A 21,663-nucleotide genomic window follows, 5' to 3' on the forward strand; every position below is an offset into this window, starting at 1 on the left:
GTGTCCGCAGCAAATCTAGCCCACGGCATGGCGAAGCTGGAAAGGTCTTCGGCCCAAAAGTTAAACTGTCATCCCAAAATTTAAAAAAACTCCGGAGCGCAAAATAACTTTAATGCCAACTGTCACTCGCGTCGTGCAAAAGAGTAGAGCATTCCCTTTCAATATTTACAAAAAACCTTAAATATATGTATATCTTGGAAATCTATCAGACAATAACAATTGTTAATTCAATGTTTTGTTATTTATGTTTAACTATGTTTGGCCTTTTAGTGTTAATGAAGATGATATCAGTCAATTTCATCAGGTGACCTCATTAACATTGGCGTCATTGGCCTAAGTCTAAATAGCAAAATGACGTATGAAGATCCATGACAACGAACCATCTCTGCAAACTGCGTTTTACTTAAAAATATCTCCACATCACGTATTCATAACTAAACAACGGAGACTATTAAATAATTAGACTTGACATTCAATATTGATTTACTAAAAACAATTTTAACAACTAGAGAATAAGGCTGTATGTCCCGTGAATATCTTCGTAAGGTTCTATACCACGTTTCAGGGTATTTACAATATCGTAATCGCTTAACAAACAAGCAGATAACAAATTAACTGATAATACGCACGTCTAACAGTCTAGACGAAACATTTCATATGATTTTACACGAAATTAAGATTGTTTGATTGAGAAAAAAATCATCGAAAATCATTTTAAAAAGCTAACAATGGATGTCGAATTTTTGAGATACCAATTCAGCGATGGATACACTGGAGTTATTTCTAAACAAAGTAAGTGCATTTTAGCTGTTTAACCATGTCAAGTCAGCTGTGGTTCATACGTAGTTTGCAGTCATGCGTGGTTTATATGGTGCGACAATCGTTATATGTGTGGGTGTATTCACCTCATGATATCTATAGACATAAGATCGTCCATCCATCAAAAATATTATCCCACAATTTTTTGGAACGAAGTTCCTTATGGGACGATGCGGAGGGGAAAAACGTCCGTAACGTCAGATTTTTATTAGTAATGCACACAGTGTACGACTTAACTTTGTAATAACGTAAAAATTAGAAATGCACACAGTGTACGACTTAACTTTGTAATAAAGTACAAAAAATAACATATTTTTTTATCATTCATTGACAACGATCTCAGAGCGTTCGTTTGCGCAATACACTAACTCTTATGCAAACAACCGTGAATGAAGTGTACCACAATAAGTTCTCACGTTACCGAATGACCGTGGGTTGTTGCGAAACCTCCAGTTTTATTTTCTTTATACCTCGAACAGAACTTAAAATTAATATTTTTGTAATAAGGAACTTCGTTCCTATCCGGTGTCCCACGACACCACACATCTTTATATTTAGTTTATATTTTATTTGTCCTAGATGGGATGGGAGTTGCAATTGTCTTTCACAGCGGCTGTTCCGTCACTCAAACCGGAACGAACTATTGCTTAGTAGTAGGACTCACGATCATTCCAGCATTTTCTTCCAAGTCTTTAATATATTAATATTTTGTAAGTTTCGAAATATTGTAAGTTTACTTATGACATTTCGTTATCTCTTTCACCGTCAGGAAGCTTCACTGTAATTTTTAATGACAACTGACATTTCAGGATTTAAGATCGGAATACGACACGTGCAGATCCTTTACATGTTCGTTGGAGCTATCGTCATTGGGCTGGTGAGGGGGAGCATAGGTGTTGCTGTATTGGCCTTAAACGATGAGGATCGCCGACATGATACTTATTTAGAGGTAACCGATGTTTGATAGTTTCGCTATAGCATTTCATTCAATGCCATCCATCTGGACACATTCTGGACTTCTTCAAAAGAGGCTTGTGGAGAGTTTTAAGCGGTAGGCAGCGGCTTGGCTCTGCACCTGGCATTGCTGAAGTCCATGGGCGACGGTAACCACTCATCATCAAGTGGGCCGTATGCTCGTCTGCCTACAAGGGCAATAAAAAAAATTCGGAAGTTTCTGGGAAAAAGTCATAACAAAATTGAGAATTTTCAATTTACGGCTAACGTGAAGTGAGATCGAAACGTGGTGGTTAGTTCTGTCATAATATTATTGTTTAAGTAATAATCATAGTCGTATTTTTTTTCTTTCCGATTAATAGATAAATTCAGGGCATTATAATTATTATCGGCATTTGCTATTCGAAACAATCCAATCTTGTGGCTCTGTCAGTCTGGTTGTAGTGACCAAGGGAACCTACTCTACTCTACTCTGACCGGCTTCTGTCCCCGCTGGAGAGCGGACGTCGGGTGAGAGAGTGCAAGGAGAGTCGTTTGGTGCAGCCCTAAAGTTTCCTTGGACCCGCGGTCTGCTCCCAACATCTGCAGACCGTCAAGGTCCAGACACTCTGCGTGCTCTGGGTGCGGGTACCTCACAGGAGGCCCAGCACATTGCCCGAAAAAAAGAAGTTAATACAATTAACTCAAGGGAAATAAAACAGCAGTAACTAAAGTTAGCGAGAGAAATGTAAACGCATCGCCTTATTGGTACAAAATGGTCAGAGCATTTTCTCCTGACAGACCTAGACTGGGAAAGCCACTTGATACTAGATGTTTTGTGAGCTTATTAACTCATCTCCACTACTAAAGTACTCACCATTTTAATCAAAAGAGAATATATATTTTAATTACACATTTTAAAACAAATGCTTACACTATACGAAAGACCTAGAATTTAAAAATTTTAAACTTTTAACTCAGATTCACAATTGGGATAAAAGAATTCAAGGAGCAGTAATGTCGTCATTCTTTTTTGGATACGCAGTGATGCTAGTGCCAGCTGATTTGTTACTGAGGAAAATTGGTGGGAAAATCGTTTGCACAGCAATATTCGTTGTCAATGGAGCTCTATGTGTTGCTATGCCTACAATTGTTAATAAAGTAAGTAATAGTATAATGATGTGGAGTACTTCAGAATGAATAAACAATAAAATACTGAATTTGTGTTCTCTGTGATGTAATAGGAAAACAACATTTAAAGCCCTTAACCTCTTTCAAAATTTATATAAAAAATTGAACAATAAACATTATCAATACGCCATACAAAACTGAACCAGACTTCACTCCATGACACTGAATGACACTGAAGAAAAATCTTGTTTAAAAACTAAATAACTTTAAATAATAAAGGCATTTCTTTACAAGAATATAAATAATTTTACAAGTACTGATATGATGATCATTTCGGTAAGCAATGCAGCCATATTATTATGAATATTTTACAGGCTACATGAACCAGTAAATTTAAAAGTAGCTTTTATAGGATTGGAGACATTTAGTGATCATTTACATTACATTATGTTGATTGCAATGTACGTACATATATCTTGTCTTTTCGCCATCATCTTCTCCGCTCCCAAAACCTGTTTGACGCAGTAAAGTGCCATATTTTTCGACTGGAATAACCTCATTCGGTTATTCAAAACGCGAATGCATTAATGCGGCAATTAATGCACATCTATCTGGGTACTGGATACTTTATATCATGTACTTGTCCCCTATTTTTGTTCCTTAGATGTGACAAAATGCTCCATGTCATAGAAAAATCTCGCTTTACTTTCAGTTATTCAATTGTCCTGGAATATTTTTAGGGTGGATGGGTGGCAGCATCGAACGCACAGTTGTTCATGGGAATGGCACATAGTTGCTTCTCCACTGTTTACGAGACCTTGATAGAACGATGGTTACCACCGAACGAAAGGAATATTTACAGTCATTTTATTTATGGAGGTAAGTTCCAAAGCGATTATGTTCTTAATCTATATTATTATAGGCTACAAAAAAGAAGCGATGTGGTGTAAAAAATTTTTTCATAAAAAGGAATACACATAGCTTTGTAAACTTGATGAAGGAGTAAAAATTTAAAGCTGAATATTTAAGTTGCCACCGTACGGTGTAGTTAGATATAATTAATTGTATAATGTGCTCTGGTCATCTGTACAGGTTAAAGTATTTGCACAACCATAATCCAATACAGATAAACTACTTCGGTAAACCATTACGTATATGGTCTATTTTAGAAGCATCTTTATCACAGTCCTCATTTCTGTTGTAAAGAACTGTATTTTCCCGTTGGAAGAATAAGCTCTGTTTTCTGATACGATTGTGAGTCCTAGAGGGACATAATAATATATAGGTCTCATAAAATTGAATGTATGAATAGAATGTAATGTGCGAATTATGAGGGTGACGTTAGAAAATGAATAGTTTTACAAGGCCTGCCTACAACAATATTGCGCCAACCTTTTACGTAAAAGCACTGAAAGTAAAAGAACTTTGTAAGCTGACTTAATAAAAGTCTTAATAAAATTTTATACAGGCACTAAAACAGATTTAATGTTCACTTATATCCTGGACCTCACTTGCTTTAATGTTGTGTGCACTATAAAATCTCATAAAACTAGAAATTAAGTCTTCAGTAAACTTATTTGATGTGTTTCTCAAAGAGAAATATATTTCAATTACTATAGCTGGGCATAACGCCTATCTTGTGCTTAATTGCTGTTGTAGCCCATGGACTTTAACAAGAATGCCGTTACAGACCTTGGGTCTTAAATCTATTAAAATAACGACCAATATTCTGCAACAGAAACGCATTATCGCTCGTTGACCAGAATAGAGAAGCCTTTACATAATATAGAACACCTAATACCGCGAACTCATTCTTGTAAAAATATTAAAGTTAGAAAAAGTCTGTAGGTTTAAAAAAGAGATTTGTAACGGATATTAGAAGCTTTTTTAAAGAAAGTACTAATACATAATATTATTGATTATTTTATATATTACTAATATTATATGATGTTTTCATTACTTCCATTATCATCGGTATACGTTTTTATTTTCACAGGTATACAATTAGGAATCATAATAGGGCTACCAATCTCTGGTTTACTGTCTCAAACACGTCTTGGCTGGGAATTTATTTACTACGCCTTGGCCATGGCGACTTTATCCATGGCAGTAGTTATAGGGACACTAACTGCTAGCTCATTTGAAGGACATCAGGCTATGGGGGATGGTGAAAAAGAGTTTATAAGAGACGCTATGACTTTGTATAAAAAGGTACTAATAATGACTTAAATTTATATAAATATATGAACACAGGTCAAAACAAAATAATTAAGAAGTATTCTCCTCTGTTTTTGAGCTGTTTTATTTATTGTTTGCATTGATTGCTGAACTAGCTCATGATTCACCTGGTATTAAGTGATTATCGGAACTCATAGACATCACAAAGTGGATGCCGTCTCACTTTTTTTTTTATTGTTTGTATGGGTAGAGGAGCTCTCAGCCCACCTGGTGTTAAGTGGTTACTGGGGCCCATAGACATCTACAACGTAAATGCGCCACCCACCTTGAGATATAAGTTCTAAGGTCTCAAGTATAGGTACAACGACTGCCCTACCCTTCAAACCGAAACGCAATACTGCTTCACGGCAGAAATAGGCAGGGTGGTGGTACTTAGCCGCGCGGACTCACAAGAGGTCCTATCACCAGTAACTTGAAATTTTGTATCTATATCTCCATTGTACAACTAGTAATAACGCAAATTAAAATTTTTACGGGTTTAACTATTATATAATACATAATGTTGTTCTGTCATCATGGAAGTCATCATGAATTAACTGAGTACTTCATTAGAAAAATGACCTGCGAACGAAATTTGAAAACAGATAAAGACAAATCGAACGATACATTAGAATTTATTGATTTTTTTAATAGCTATTGAGTAAAGAAGCATAATAAAGCATAAAGAAGAAGAAGCTATGCTTTTACCATTTATTTTCTATCGGAACTTAGTTAAATGTAATTTTTTTTTTCTAAGTGTTAGTGTAATCGAAAAATTGTGAAAAATCAAGTTACGTTTTAAATTTTCAAGAAAAATCATAAAATAAAATCTGAATCATGAAATGATAGAAATCTTGATATTTTCCTGGTCGGATAATTTGGTAAATACTTATTATTTTTAAACGGTATCTGTCATTACAGTTATGCGTTCCGGTTTGAAAGATGAAATGGAATGTACAATGGAGGCTATAATCTCTTATGTTATGGGGGTGGTGCCACTATTAGCATTTATTTATAATTAAATTTGGCTCAGACGACCCCAATCCTGTGAGCCTATCTAAAAACCAGTGTCATAAAATAGAGGTCATAGTGGTAATTGCAGTGGAATAGTTGATTTATTAAAAACCAGATTTTATTTGTTACAGAAAAAACTGATTAGACCTTTTAGATCTATATTGGAATGCAAAAAGTTCTGGGTTGTGACACTAGCTCACTCAGCGAGTAATGCCTTATTTATTTTTTACTTGATCTTCGTTCCTGTCTTCTTGGAAACGCTAAATGTTTCTCTTAAAGATGTGAGTACTAGGAAAGGTCGAAACGGTGGAAAAGTGGAATCTTCGTCGTCACATAAGCCACAAATTTGTATAACGCTAATATGCTAGTTTGGTTTAAATAATCTTAAACTAACCTACACTGGAAGGAAACAATCTAGAGGCGTACTATAGTCACTTTACATAGAAGGTTTTGAAGAAACATCTCATAGTAGTTGTGACAAAGAGTATCGGTGTAACGGGTACTATTCACGGACGACTTTTAGAGATGACTTTTGATGATGGGGTTGAGATAGCATGCTGCATGAACAGTATATTATAATACGATATAGAAAATAAGCTAATAGACACGTCTTGTGCTCAACGGTTACCAGAGCTAATAGACCACGTAGTATATGCTGTGGCTTACCTAGAGGTCTATTGATGTCGTTGAAGCATTGCAATTGGAGCTACTTATATTATACTAATGCATGAATTACCTCCCAATATAATCAACTAGGGTAGTACCACCCTATAAAATATGTTAGTTATAGACCTGAATGGAAGACAAAATTTAGATGGAAAGTTAAATAGCGAGCGCTACCGATACATTTTTTTTATTGCTTAGATGGCTGGAAAAGCTCACAGCCTACCTAGTGTTAAGCGGTTACTGGAACCCATAAACATCTACAACGTAAATGCCCCACCTTAAGATATAAGTTCTAAGGTCTCAAGTGTAGTTAAAACGGCTGCCTTACCCTTCAAATCGATCATACTTCATCAGATGGATGAGCCGCCGGTAAAAAGACATCCGTACCCGATGGATATTGTTTATAAGATGTTTCCTTTCCAGGCTACCTTTTACACTATGATGTCATTTCTGACAATGTGGTTGGTTTACTTAACGACCTATCCTACAGTAGAGTGGGTGGCTGGCTCCGAAATCGTAAACTATATCATGAGTACTACATGTCTCAGGAAAATAATTAACACCTTGGGTGAGTGATAAAATCAGATAATGTTCATTATTCGGATGTTGTGACGCTCTATATGTCGTTAAAAAAGACTCTACTAGCTTTTGTTTTAAGCGAAATTCTAGTATATTGAGATCGCATTCTTTTTGGACTCCTCCAAGTGCTCAAGTTACATTCCTCTCCAATTTCAATCTGGAATATTTCTGAAGAATAAGTAGCTTTTAATATAGTAGATTACGTGAAATTATTTACACTTGCTACCCTGTGGGAGGTTTGCCTATCCATCTAACCATACACCCCAAGATCACCCATTTTATTTCCTTTAGAATAATTTATCTTTAAAATTAGTCGTATGATTAGGATTGTAATTTCAACCCATTCTCTGCTATTTGCCAGTATCCGGGTTACACAAATAACACGAAATTTGTTGCTTGCTTTGTCTTAAATATTCACACAGCGTTAAAAGGGTTTCGTAATGGAATATCACGCACTCTGTCAGTTTAATTTATTTCCACATAAATTACGAGATGTGCGCTTCAAGTGGGTTCGTATTCATTGAAATTGTCGCCTTCAAATATATACAATGAATGTTTGAATTGCGAACATCCAATTGTTTTTACCATTTTTTCAAAAACAATTCCCAATGTGACAACAAATTTTAATATTATTACCATTTTAATATAATAACACACAAAAATGTTTTGCATAAACCTTTATATCTGTCTCCCTTATCTGCTAGTCAATTATAAAATTTCATAAATTTGTTATTCCCTCGCATTTCATTTCGGCGTTAAATTAGACACACAAAGCCAGTTCCCGAAAACCAAAAAGTTTAATTAAAAATGTTCGATAACAATCGTTGACTGAAGTGGTAGATGGGGCCTAAACCGGTTCCACGAAATCTTGTCGGATATTATATAACTGATGAAATAGGCATATTATTAAACCGTTAAAGTTACTTATTCTTATATAATCCAACTCGAGAATTTTTTATAATATTAACAGCCATGAAATCAAAAATAATAATTCTTTTTTGATAATTATGAAGCCAAATTTTAATGATTCATGGTATTTTGTAGTTATTTTGTTTTAATTTATATCATTTCCTTTCAAGAAACGTTAATTTGTGTTTTTAAGTATTTCTATAATAGCCAGAATGCTGAATAGCCAGAGCAATTTTTTTCAAAATCCTATACATCTAGTGTAACTGATCGAAAATCTATCTTTCTTTAATAACTAATTTTTACAAAGAAAATTTTCAGTATTTTAATACAAACGTATAAATCAATAAGAAAGCTTGATATTTTTTCACTAGAGAATGGGCAGCATGTCGTCGTGGCCTAAAGGATAAGACGCCCGGCGCATTCGTGTTGAGCGATACACCGGTGTTCGAATCCCGCAGGCGGGTGCCAATTTTTCTAATTAAATACGTACTCGACAAATGTTCACGATTGACTTCCACGGTGAAGGAATAACATCGTGTAATAAAATCAAACCCGCAAAATTATAATTTGCGTAATTACTGGTGGTAGGACCTCTTGTGAGTCCGCACGGGTAGGTACCACCATCCTGCCTATTTCTGCCGTGAAGCAGTAATGCGTTTCGGTTTGAAGGGTGGGGCAGCCGTTGTAACTGTACTGAGACCTTAGAACTGATATCTCAAGGTGGGTGGCGCATTTACATTGTAGATGTCTATGGGCTCCAGTAACCACTTAACACCAGGTGGGCTGTGAGCTCGTCTAACTATCTAAGCAATAAAAAAAAAGCAGCTTACTCTGAGAATCAAACCAACGTACTGCGGTCGCCAACCGCCACCTACTGATTTTAGATCGTATTTTAAGCCCTACAGGTACCAACCTATCACCAGCATGTCTATTTGTGACGCAAAGTAATCATGCAACTACGACTTTCACCTCACGTCCCAAGATGACAGATGATTTATATTGGCTTCTGCAACCAATTAACATTGAGTAGGCCATAACAAAGTTCATGGATTATTGGTATACATCTTATTGTTGAATACTTTGGCGCTTACTGATGTGGTACTATTTTTTATTGTAACAACTTAATATCAAGTGAACCTTGAGTTAATCCAACCTATGCAAAAAAAGATATGCAAATAAAAACTACAAACTTACCATTTGCAAACAACATTAATGCCAGCACACCAAAATCTCCCTCAAATATTATCTAACAGCTGAAGCTAAATATATATTTTATCTCGTTTATTTTAGGTGCCCTCGGTATCATAATAGGTTTATCGATTCTACCCAATTTAACGCAGGAACGGACTAACGTGGCAGTTATTGTATTAATAGCAATATTAGGATTGCTTGGCTTCCAATTAACCGGTTTTTTGGTAAGTTCGTCTGTGTAATTGGTAGTAGCTGCAAATTGTGTATATACCTGTATATTGGCTTTACATGAATGTGGCCGGAACCTTATTATATCGACTACATTCTAAAAAACAAACATGGAACGTAAAAATGGAAAATACCCTACTTATTAGTAATAATAATAATAGTTTTTAATATAAAAATAAATTTAAGTTTAATACTTTAGAGAACAGCTTTGTTTTTGATAAATATATTAAATGAGCTTATCAAATATGAACTCCTGCACCAAAATCATAACATAATTCTAATTTCAAACTTTTTAAAGTGCTCTGGCGACTTTCAGTTGTAATTGCTAGCTTTTTTCGTGATTAGCAATGAACTAATTGAATTTCAGTCGACTTTCCATTCTTCATTATCTAGACTTCAATTTTGGTGTCGTTCTCTTGTGTGTAGATGGAGTATGAATTTGAATTTTAATTGTGGCGGTGAATCACTTACCATCAGGTGACCCGTCTTGCTCGTTTGCCTCTTAGTTGTTATAAAAATAAAAAAAAGTGTTATCCAAATGAAGTTTATAAAATATTATCTTCTTTTTTTTTAGTGTGTGAAATGTCGTAATACAATATAAGTATGATATTTAAAACAGGTGAATCCGTCTGATATAGAATTTGGATAATCCAAACACCTCAAATAATATCTGTAATGGGTAATTAAACTTACTTGGTACACGGGTGTCTAATAAATTTACTTATTAATAGTTACATAATAAAATAATAACAATCATAGATTATTCACCAATATTTTGATGAACCAGAATAAGAGTATGGCTTATTCCGGATCCTTGATACATCAAAACGTCAAGTGATTTATTTACAATAATAATAAAATATGCGGCAAAAATAAAAGGTTTTGATGCATACTATGTTGATATACCATAATAGGTATTTAATAATGTACCTAATATTACCTTGGAAATTATAGACAATTTGAACTACATACAGAAAGTAAATGAATATTATTACGCGCCGGGGTTCGGGATAAATAAAATTCTACCGAAGTACAAATTAAAAACTGTATTCAATACGTATAACACTCAAAACACTTTTAAATTTTCAATTCGCTTCTTCCGCTTCGCTTCAGGTGATCCGTTCGCTGTTTCGCTTCGAGTAGTTCCGATTACTGACTGACTGCGTGAAGAAGAAGGGTCGTCGTACCCCCTTTCGGGGGCACGGAACGGGCCTCGGGGCAATCCCCACTGCCCGGGACGAAGCTCCCTGCCACATAGGGCAGGGGTGATATGGATGCAGGACGAGATGGGAGGGGACTGTTCGCAGCGTGCTCGGCACACTCACATCGTCAAAATAAATAAATACTTAAATATAATACGATGGGCTTGTTGTTTTCCTGGGTGGAGTGATGCCCGCGGAGGAGTCGCCCGGCGCCGGCTGCTGTCCTCTGCTTGATTTTTTTTTTTTTTTTTTTTTTTTTTTTTTTTTTTTTTTTTTTTTTTTTTTTTTTTTTTTTTTTTTTTTTTTTTTTTTTTTTTTTTTCTCTAACTACTAACTATAAACTAACTACTAACTAACTAACTAACTAACTATACACTATATACAAAGCAGGGCAGCAGTCAGCAACTAAACCGGGGCCCGCCACCGGCCCCATGCCGCGGCCCCACCTCTACAAGTCAGAGGGGGAGCCGCGGCACTGGTTTGGCGCTCACCCGCTAGGGGCTCCCCAGAAGGGGAAGACCGTCGCGGGGAGGGACCGACGTAAATCACTCCCCTTAAGGGGGAGTGGTTCACCCAAACGGGTGATAGAAATGGGTCCCCATAGGGGGGCACCCCAACAGTGTGGGGGGAAATGAAGAGTGTGGACAGCTCAGTCCCATGGGGGCACTCATTATGAGCACTCCCATATCACTCCGGTTAAGCCGACTATCGCTATGGTAGCGCCTGACCATCAGGTGGTCTGGCGTGCAAGGGAGCTATATTGTGGAGATGCTCGTGGGGTCCACCGTCAGCCCGCTCGTACATATTACGAGCTAGCCTCCGGATGAACTCCTCGAGCGACTCCACATCTAGATCCCGGGCAATTACGTCATTTCTGACGTAACGCCCTGCTCCGACTATCGTGCGAAGAGCCAGATTCTGCTGGGCCTGTAACTTCACCCGCATGATCTGCGGGATGAGGTGATACCAGGCCGCAGCTGCGTACGTGATACGGGAACGAACATACGTCTTGTAAATGCCGAGTCTAGTCCTGGTCGGCAACCCGGAGGCCAACACCGGCCGGAGGAGAAACCTCGCATAGCGGGCGGCCGCCAACGCCGACTTGGCGTGGGCGGTCATCCTCAAACTCCGGTCGATACTGACTCCCAGGTATCGGACACTGGGCCTAAACTCGACATTGACTCCAAGGAGACTGAGCTGTCCTGGGACGGCTCTTGTGCGGACCGGACCGAAGAGGATAGCCGCGGTCTTCCCCACGTTGACCGCGACCCTCCATCGGTCCAGCCACTGGGGCAGTAGGTCCAACAGCCTCTGCATCCTCGAAATGGCCGCAGAGGGGAAATTAGAGGACGAGAAGTAGGCGCTGTCGTCGGCAAACAGCGCCAACTTCACGTCGGCTTCCCACGCTTGGAGGTTGCCCTCAAGCGTGGGAATGTCGTTGGTGTAGAGAGCGTAGAGGACTGGTGCCAGGACGCTTCCCTGGGGAACTCCGGCCGTGACTGGGCGCACCGACGACTTTGCGCCCTCGACCGCGACAAGGAAGGATCTTCCCTCCAGGTACGACCCCAGCAGTCGCACATAGGCGTGCTGGAGGTCCGTGTTCTGCAACAGCTTGTAGATCAGTCCCGCATGCCAGACACGGTCGAAGGCCTTCTCGATATCGAGAAAGACTGCGGCCGTGTACTGGCGCGCGTTGGACCGATCCGCCAAGTGGTGCATAACGCGGACCAATTGCAGCGTTGTCGAGTGACCGCTGCGAAACCCGAATTGCTCGGGTCTGAGAAGGATGTGCGGCGACACCCTTCTCAGCAGCAGCCGCTCGAACAACTTGCCCATATGCGACAGCAGAGTGATCGGACGATAACTGGAGGGATTTCTCCTATCCTTGCCGGGTTTGGGCAGGGCAATAACCTTGCCCAATTTCCAAGTTCCCGGGAAGTGTCCTGTGGACAGAATGGAATTGAACAGTCGTGTCATGCATGACACGACCGTTTCGGGGAAGTGGAAAAATGCGAGGGAGGGAATACCGTCCTCGCCCGGCGCCTTGCGCCTCTTCATCCGCTTGATGGAGAGGCGCAATTCACTGGGAGTGATGAAATCACCATCTCCCAACGGTGGCACCGGGGAGGAGAGTAGGCTTGCTACGCTCTCTTCCACCGATTGGTGGAATGCGGCCTCTGAGGGTGCAGAGTTATTTGGAGCGAACTGCCGCTCCAACATTACGGCCAGGACATCGGCGCGGGCCTGGGCCGAGAAGCATCGGTTGCCCCTCTCGTCCACGAGTGGACAAGTCGGGGCAGGCCGATTTGAGAGCTGGCGGCAAAGTCGGTGGAGGGACACGGACGAGGGGTCCTCACGGGCCTCCTCGATCCGTTCCTCCCACGCATAGCCCCGATAGGAGCTAATCTTCGCCGCCAACTCCGCTTCCAGCTCATTAAGCTCGCGCTTGATCCTGGGACAACGAGTTGTCGCCCAGAGCCTCCTCAGGCCCCTCTTCCGGCGAATAATCGCTTTCAGATGGGCCGGGAGTATACCTCTGGGCCCGCCGCTGGGCACAAGAGTCGTCGCCTGGTCGATCGCTCCCCTGATGGAGTCGACAAGGCGGACTGCCGCGTCGTCGACCCCCTCAGGAGTGTTGGGGTCCTGAATTGCGGGAAGGTCGACTAGGCGTCTCTTAAAGAGCTCCCAGTCGACCTTCGGTCGTAGGGGCGAGGTCGCAACCCGGGTGAGCCCCATTCCCAGTGTGACCAGGATAGGGAGATGGGGGGTACCCAGGTCGTACAGTGCCTCAATAGTTAAGGGGCACCGTAACCCCTTATGAACGCACACATCCAACACGTCGGGCTGGAGTTGCGCGGCGGTCGGAATGTGCGTGGGTTCGTCGGGGCCGACCACAGAGTAGTCGCCCCTATCGGCATCTTCTAACAGCCGCCTGCCCACGGCTGAGTTCAGTCGGGAGCCCCACGCGACGTGCTTCGCGTTGAGGTCCCCGACCAGCAGAGCTGGGCGGCTGTCGCAATTCAGGACCCGTCTTATGTCCCCGGGGTGGAAATCAGGCCCCGGGGGTCTATACGCGGCATAAACCCGCATATCTCCCCCCGAGGTGTGGATCCTCACACCGATCGACCTTGTCGATGTGAAGGCCAGCAAATCCAACTGATCATGCACCACGTCTCGCCTGACGAGCGCCGCAGTGCCCCTGAACGGCGTCCCGGCAGGACTCACCTCGTCACGTCGGTACATGAAGTAGTTTGGAATCCTGAACACATCCCGAGGACGTAGCTTGGTCTCGCCCAGGAGCACAACCTCAGGGTTGTACTCCCGGGCGAGAAGACTGACTGCGTGCCATCTCTGCAACGCTTTTATAGCCGATACCATATTCCTAGAATTATCGAGAATATTACACAAAAGTCGAGTGTTGTGTTTCCGTTATCTGACAGTAGATGACGTTGTACTTCCCGATCGTTCTAAATGTTGCTAGAACCTTCAATATTCGTTCGGCTATTTGGCGATAGATGGCGTTATTCTTACTAGTGTAACAATATATTCACATACATACCTATGCTAATATCACGTTTTGGAATTAATGCTTGGATACCTCTTTGGGTCGTCATTTCTTTAAGCAAACCTCTTTTAGGTAAAGCATTACTAAATTTTATCAAACGAAACTCACCACTACAAATTCAATTTACAGAGTAATTATCAAGACATGACAGAAAACTACAGTGGGACCCTCATAATGCTAAGCAGCACTATCAGCGGCTTCGTAGGAGCTGTCATCCCATTCCTATTCAGCTTTTTCTTGTATACAGAGCCGGTAAGTAATCTAGATTTAATCTTATCAAGTTTGAAAATTAGGTTTGTGCATTACTTTGCTGCGCGTTTGCATAATATTATGTCGAAGTGAGTCGAAGCTTTCTACAAATGTTTGCATTTAAATGTCTGTGATACAGATGTATAATATGGTAAGCAAAACGGTGTTGTCGATTTCTGTTATGAGCAGTTTTTGAATATTTTAAGCATTTGGATATTCTACCTAGCTTAATAACCAACCAGACGATGACCGAGCTTCGCTCGGTATTTTTTTGTATTTTATATTATTATGAAAAAGACACAAATAATATAAATAAACAATTCATTTTCTTGGTCTAACCTTAAACCAAACACTCATTGGCTTGGGGTGGCTTAACAACGGGAAGATAAAGTTGATTTTGAAAACACGAATAAAACAACATTTTCTGAAAATAAATCGTAGCTAGATCGATTTATCGCCCCCGAAATCCCCTGTATACTAAATTTTATGAAAATCGTTGGAGCCGTTTCCGAGATTCAGATCATATAGGTATATATTAATATACAAGAGTTGCTCGTTTAAAGGTATAAGATGATGCATTTAAAAATAAATTAATAAAAATAAAATAATATCGCGGCTGTTGCATCATAAAAATAAAACATTTATTCAGTCTTATAACAGTAAATTCAGACAGTCTTAAAAAAACTATTATAGAAATTTATACCTTTTCCTCACAGAAAATATTGTTTTGACAACGACGACATTAATTGGTTGTGTTGTAAACGATAGGTCTAAAATCTGATGAAAATATTTTCAAAGATAATTTAATATATCCACCAAAAGATTATCTATAGATATTTAATATCAAATTGTTTCTCTCATTATTCTAGCTAGAGCCAATCACTCATTAGAAATTAAAGTTATCAACTTAATTGCCTCCTGACCTTTTTCGTAATTAGTCGGAAAAAAAAACATAATTTTCTAAATTAAAGGTCTAGATCGAAATTATCACATTATATGTGAAAAGTAAGACATGTTCTTAGATGTGGAAAGTTAAAAGAAGAGTATACGTGTGGATTTTTTAACGATTTGATAAGAGAACATTTTTTTTATTGCTTAAATAGGTGGACGAGCTCACAGCCCACCTGGTATTAAGTGATTACTCGAGGAAACGCATTACTGCTTCACGGCAGAAATAGGCAAGGTGGTGGTACCTACCCGTACGGACTCACAAGACGTCCTACCACCAGTAATTAATTACCGTAGTATAATTACCACCAGTAACTATTTTTTGTATAGTCATAGTTCGAATTGATACTGCACAACAGAAAGAGCGTAGTATACATTTTTGCAATATTCGAGTAATGCTGTTTACGCATATACACATTTATCATGCATAGATTCCATTTTACTGATGCTAGACGGAGTTTTGATGCCACACGGATAGGTATCATCGCCTTGCCTATTTTCTGCCTCGAATCAACAATTCGTTCCCGTTGAACGCGTGGTACAGTCGTTTATAATTGAGACTTAGATCACATCTCTCAAGGTAGATGGCATTTACATTTTGATATCTACGGACTCCGGTAATCACTTAAAACCAGGTGGTCGTGAGCTCGCTTATCTAATATATATGTGCTCTGCCCCTGGCATTGATGACGTCCATGAGCGACGGTAACTACTTACCATGAAGTGGGCCGTACGCTCGTCTGCCTGCTCGGGCAATAAATAAAAAATGTGTGGTTTCGTGGGACACTGGATAGGAAAGAAGTTCCTTATTATAAAAATATTAATTTTAAGTTCTATTCGAGGTATAAAGAAAATAAAGCTGGAGGTTTCCCAACAACCCACGGTCATTCGGTAACGTGCGAGCTTATTGTGGTACACTTCATTCACGGTTGTTTGCATAAGAGTTAGTGTATTGCGCAAACGAACGCTCTGAGATCGTGGTTAATGAATGATAAAAAATATGTTATATTTTGTACGTTATTACAAAGTTAAGTCGTACACTGTGTGCGTCACTAATAAAAATCTTACGTTACGGACGTTTTTTCCCTGTTACGGTACCCCTCCGCATCGTCCCATAAGGAACTTTGTTCCAAAAAATGTATAAAAGATATCCACTGCTCATTTGATGAGACCTAATCACTAAAAAGAGGGGCAGTTTAACCCTATTTGAGTGTGGTATTACTCATCAGAAGCTGACTAGGGCTAACAAATTCGTTTGAAGAACAGTTTCTTGTTTGTTCTTTAAGGTCAGAAAAGCCATTTGTTATCTCAAACCTCCGGTTTTTTAGACGGAGGCCTTATGATCTTTAAGATTTTTTTATTTGAAAGCCTGTGTTTGTCTTCTATCTTAGATGTGCGATGGTATAAGGAGATTATTTCAATGACGGATACTTCCAAATAAATACTTAGAAAACTACCCGATATTTAAAGCATAAAATAAACACATAAATTACAAAATTCCGTAGAATCAGAGGATTCGCGTGTGGGCCCTCTCGGATTCGCGTGCGGGCCCTCTCGGAGGAGGCCGTCTCCAGGGGTGGGGTGGCTTTGGCGGTGTCTCTCGACATCGCCAATGCGTTTAACACCCTGCCCTGGTCCGTGATAGGGGGGGCGCTGGGACGACACGGAGTGCCCCCCCTACCTTCGCCGGCTGGTGGGTTCCTACTTGGAGGACAGATCGGTCACGTGTACCGGACACGGTGGGATCGTGCACCGGTTCCCGGTCGTGCGCGGTGTTCCACAGGGGTCGGTGCTCGGCCCCCTTTTGTGAAATATCGGGTATGACTGGGTACTGAGGGGTGCCCTCCTCCCGGGCCTAAGCGTAATCTGTTACGCAGACGACACGTTGGTCGTGGCCCGGGGGGGGAGTTTTGCTGAGTCTGCCCGTCTTGCTACCGCTGGGGTGGCGCATTCCGTCAGCAAAATCAGGAGATTGGGCCTCGACGCGGCGCTTAGTAAATCCGAGGCCATGTGGTTCCACAGGCCCCGGAGAGTGCCACCTGTCGATGCCCATATCGTGGTTGGAGGCGTCCGGATTGGGGTCGGTTGCAGTTGAAGTACCTCGGCCTCATTCTAGACAGTCGTTGGACCTTCCGTGCTCACTTTCAGCACCTGGTCCCTCGTTTGTTGGGGGTGGCCGGTGCGTTAAGCCGGCTTCTGCCCAACGTCGGGGGGCCTGACCAGGTGACGCGCCGTCTTTATACGGGGGTGGTGCGATCAATGGCCCTATACGGGGCGCCTGTGTGGGGCCAGTCCCTGGCCGCGGGGGTGGCGAAGCTGCTGCAACGGCCGCAACGCACCATCGCGGTCAGGGACATCCGTGGTTATCGCACCATCTCCTTTGAGGCGGCGTGTGTACTGGCTGGGACGCCGCCTTGGGTTCTGGAAGCGAAGGCGCTCGCCGCTGACTATCAGTGGCGGGCAGACCTTCGCGCCCGGGGCGTGGCGCGTCCCAGCCACAGTGTGGTCAGAGCGCGGAGGGCCCAATCTCGGTGGTCCGTGCTGGAGTCATGGTCCAGACGGCTGGCTAATCCTTCGGCTGGTCGTAGGACCGTCGAGGCGATTCGCCCGGTTCTTGTGGATTGGGTGAATCGTGACAGAGGACGCCTCACTTTCCGGCTCACGCAGGTGCTCACTGGGCATGGTTGCTTCGGTGAGTTCCTGCACCGGATCAGAGCCGAGCCGACGGCAGAGTGCCACCATTGTGATTGTGACTTGGACACGGCAGAGCATACGCTCGTCGCCTGCCCCGCATGGGAGGGGTGGCGCCGTGTCCTCGTTGCAAAAGTAGGAAATGACTTGTCGTTGCCGAGTGTTGTGGCATCGATGCTCGGCGACGACGGGTCGTGGAAGGCGATGCTCGACTTCTGCGAGTGCACCATCTCGTAGAAGGAGGCGGCGGGGCGCGTGAGAGACGCACAATCCCGCCGCCGTCGAGCGGGGGCCAGGGAGGCGGATCTCGCCCAAGCCCTGGCCCTCTAAGTGTTCCGGGTCCCCCCTCACATGTCGGTCTGGGGCCTAAGAAGACGACGTGCAAGCTGCTCTGCACGCGTTTTACGCAAGAGCATCCGGGTGATGGAAGGCCGGCTATCCTCGACCCACGCTGGTTCTGGTCCAGCGGGGTATTCCGTAGGATAGCTCTCTCTAACCGGCGCCATCTAGGCGGGCTTCGGATAGCCTGCCGACCGAGAGGGCTGGTGGTCGTGGCGCCGACGACCGCCGGTCCGGCGTCCCGAGGGGGAGGGTGATGGGAGAGATGTGCTCCGCACTAAACGCTTCACTTTCCCCCCTTTGCCTCTTCATGAGTTCTGTCTCATGTGAGATTTGGACGTTGGTTGTTGAGCGACAGGAGGTTTTAGTCAGTTCGACTCTGACATGCTCCGCCCTCTATCCCCAGTGGAGGGCGGAAGTCCGGCGATTTCCTCCTGACCAAAAAAAAAAAAAAAAGACTCAGAGGATACAAACGATACCTGTATCTATACTAATATTATAAAGAGGAAAGATTTGTTTGTTTGTTTGTTTCGAATAGGCTCCGAAACTACTGGACCGATTTGAAAAATTCTTTTTCCATTAGAAGCCGACATTGTCCCTGATGAACATAGGCTACTTTTTTAATTTTTTTTTTTTTTTTTTTGGTTTCATTTGTGTTTTAATGTTTCCGAAGCGAAGCGAGGGCGGGTCGCTAGTCTTTGCTATATTGCATTCGGGTCTTACTTTTTAAGTAATATTTTATTTTATTTTATTGGGTACCAACATGCTATACATCACAGAGCATTACAGGTATCATATACATTGATCTCACCTCATCTTGATAATAAAAGCGGTTCGTTGTATATAAAAAAAAAACTATTATAACATTACATGAAAACCTTACATTATTACACATTTACTACCAAATACGCTATTACTTAATTGAAAAAGCTCATTGAGCAAGGCTGAAGACTTCTCGTCTAAAACTGTCAACAGTGCCAGCAAAAACGCCCAGAGAATACTTGCTATGCAAATTGTTTAATTCCTCAACTAGTCTACCGAGAGGCGCGTTCTTACCGAGTTTAGTGTAGTATCTGGTAACCCTGAACACCATAATATCTTAATCTTCATTGACATGTGTTGACCAAATGAGGGCAAATCTGTTATGATGTAGTCCAAAATAAGAGCTCACAAAGCTTTTCACGTGAAAGCTGCTTGGGTTACCGCAAGCTGAAATTCTTTTAAGTCCGTTTATGTTAAGCTTCTTCACTAAATGCTTGGAAAAGATCAAATTTAAAGTTTATTTCGCAGATCCATCTCTCTCAATGGAAACCGGCGTTCTATATATTGGCAGCGTATTATATGGGATGCAATGCTGTTTATGTTTTATTCGCGAGCAATAAGCGACAACCGTGGGACGGTAACTCTGGCAGAAAAACGGGACATTACAACCACAGCTACAGCTATGGTATGGGTAAATTATATGATGACATGATGAAGTATATATTATGGAAAAGAACAGCTCTTATTTTCCAAAATGTTTGATGTGATTTCGCTCTGTTATCTATATATTAATACGTGAAGCAAAAACTTTCTATCCCATTTTACGAAAATTGCGCGGACGGAGGAGTATGAAATTTTCCACACTTATAGAGAATATAGAGAAGAAGTGCACAATGCTAATATTTTTTTAAAATAATGCATAAAAGATACTTTATATCAATAAAGAAAACGTTACACACCTACATACCATGTATTTGACGCACACACGCAAGCATACTATTTATTGTCAAACTTTTGTTCTTGACGTCTGTTGTCAAATTGAGAATAGATTAAATATTGTTTGTCTTTGTATAATATTTTTTATAGTGTAGTCTTGGCGAAATTTGTGATTATATAAGTATAAAATACAATCATAATAGTGTACAAACTTACGATTCCAATTAATTATAGTTGAATTTCGACTACTGCGGGACCTCTAGTATATTCTTAATGTACCTAAAAATGCAATGTAAGGTGCACGACGTAATGCAGCTTAGTTAGATTGCCGATAGACCACGCAGTATAAGTCTAACCGCGCTCCCGGTGACACTTGTCCCAATTAATTTCAATTGTCAATTTCAAATGTTTTAATTATTAGAATGAAATAAACTTCTTTTTTTTTAAAGCTTTTCTAATAAATCTTCGCAACAGCTCGTTCATAAAATAATACTTTTGATTGCATTAGATGGGTGGAAGTTTTTAGGGACCAGTTATTCAACCTATATACATGAAAAAATATATACCGTCTTCCATCTTGAGTAATGAAGTTGAAGCTTGTAAGTTACATTAGATAACGGAAAACTTTGTATTGTGCCAAAATTGTGGCTCCCACCTGTGCGGGCACATAATACTTCCTACCCCGAGGAATATTTACCCTTTTATTTAACATAATGAAATATGGTATCAGAGAAAGATAATGCGAAATACTTACTTAAATTATTTCTTAAAAAAATGATGTTTTTACAGTTGTTTCTCTTATCCACAATGTGTACTAATAGCTTCAAGTTATCATGAAATAAAAGCTGCTTTTGCCTACGCGGATAGTATTATAAATTGGTAAAAAGTAGACGTCGTAGAGGCGACGTCGTGTCATCATATTTGTTAACTCAGTTTTTTCTTTCGTAGACTCCAATCACATTCAACTCGAGGAGTTTTCACACTCAAAACTTATACAAGAGGAAAACGGTGCAATGATTTAAGGAGACGTAAAGCAATAAACAATTGACTGATAAATAATAAAATATGTTACAAAAATCAACTTTGTTTTATTCTTGGATGGACAGCTGGATGACTTTATGACAGATCTTTTTTTTTTATTGCTTAGTTGGGGGTCGAGCTCACAGCCCACCTGGTGTTAAGTGGTTACTGGAGCCCATAGACATCTACAACGTAAATGCGCCACCCATCTTGAGATATAAGTTCTTAGGTCTCAAGGGTAGGGCAGCCGTTGTAACTATCCCT

General features: G+C 41.1%; 1 protein-coding gene across 3 annotated transcripts; it reads left to right on the forward strand.

The window, feature by feature from the left end:
* The first annotated feature begins 626 nt into the window (after positions 1-626).
* Positions 627-21,456, forward strand: LOC114244978 (putative inorganic phosphate cotransporter). 3 transcript variants are annotated; one of them, XM_089728969.1, is made up of 11 exons: positions 628-792; positions 1,629-1,768; positions 2,734-2,913; positions 3,624-3,762; positions 4,880-5,094; positions 6,246-6,395; positions 7,204-7,348; positions 9,559-9,683; positions 14,584-14,706; positions 19,972-20,128; positions 21,328-21,456. In XM_089728969.1, exons 1-11 carry the CDS (start codon positions 729-731, stop codon positions 21,399-21,401), a joined length of 1,512 nt encoding a protein of 503 aa, XP_089585095.1. In that variant the 5' UTR covers positions 628-728; the 3' UTR covers positions 21,402-21,456. The 3 variants fall into 3 exon arrangements, with proteins under 3 accessions (XP_089585094.1, XP_089585095.1, XP_089585096.1); XM_089728970.1 differs by lacking the exon at positions 628-792 and adding an exon at positions 1,317-1,529; XM_089728968.1 differs by lacking the exon at positions 21,328-21,456 and having other exon boundaries at positions 627-792; positions 19,972-20,220.
* Positions 21,457-21,663: the final 207 nt, after the last annotated feature.

The sequence above is a fragment of the Bombyx mandarina genome, chromosome 08 (assembly GCF_030267445.1).
Source record: "Bombyx mandarina strain Sakado chromosome 08, ASM3026744v2".
Taxonomy (NCBI): Eukaryota; Metazoa; Arthropoda; class Insecta; order Lepidoptera; family Bombycidae; genus Bombyx; species Bombyx mandarina.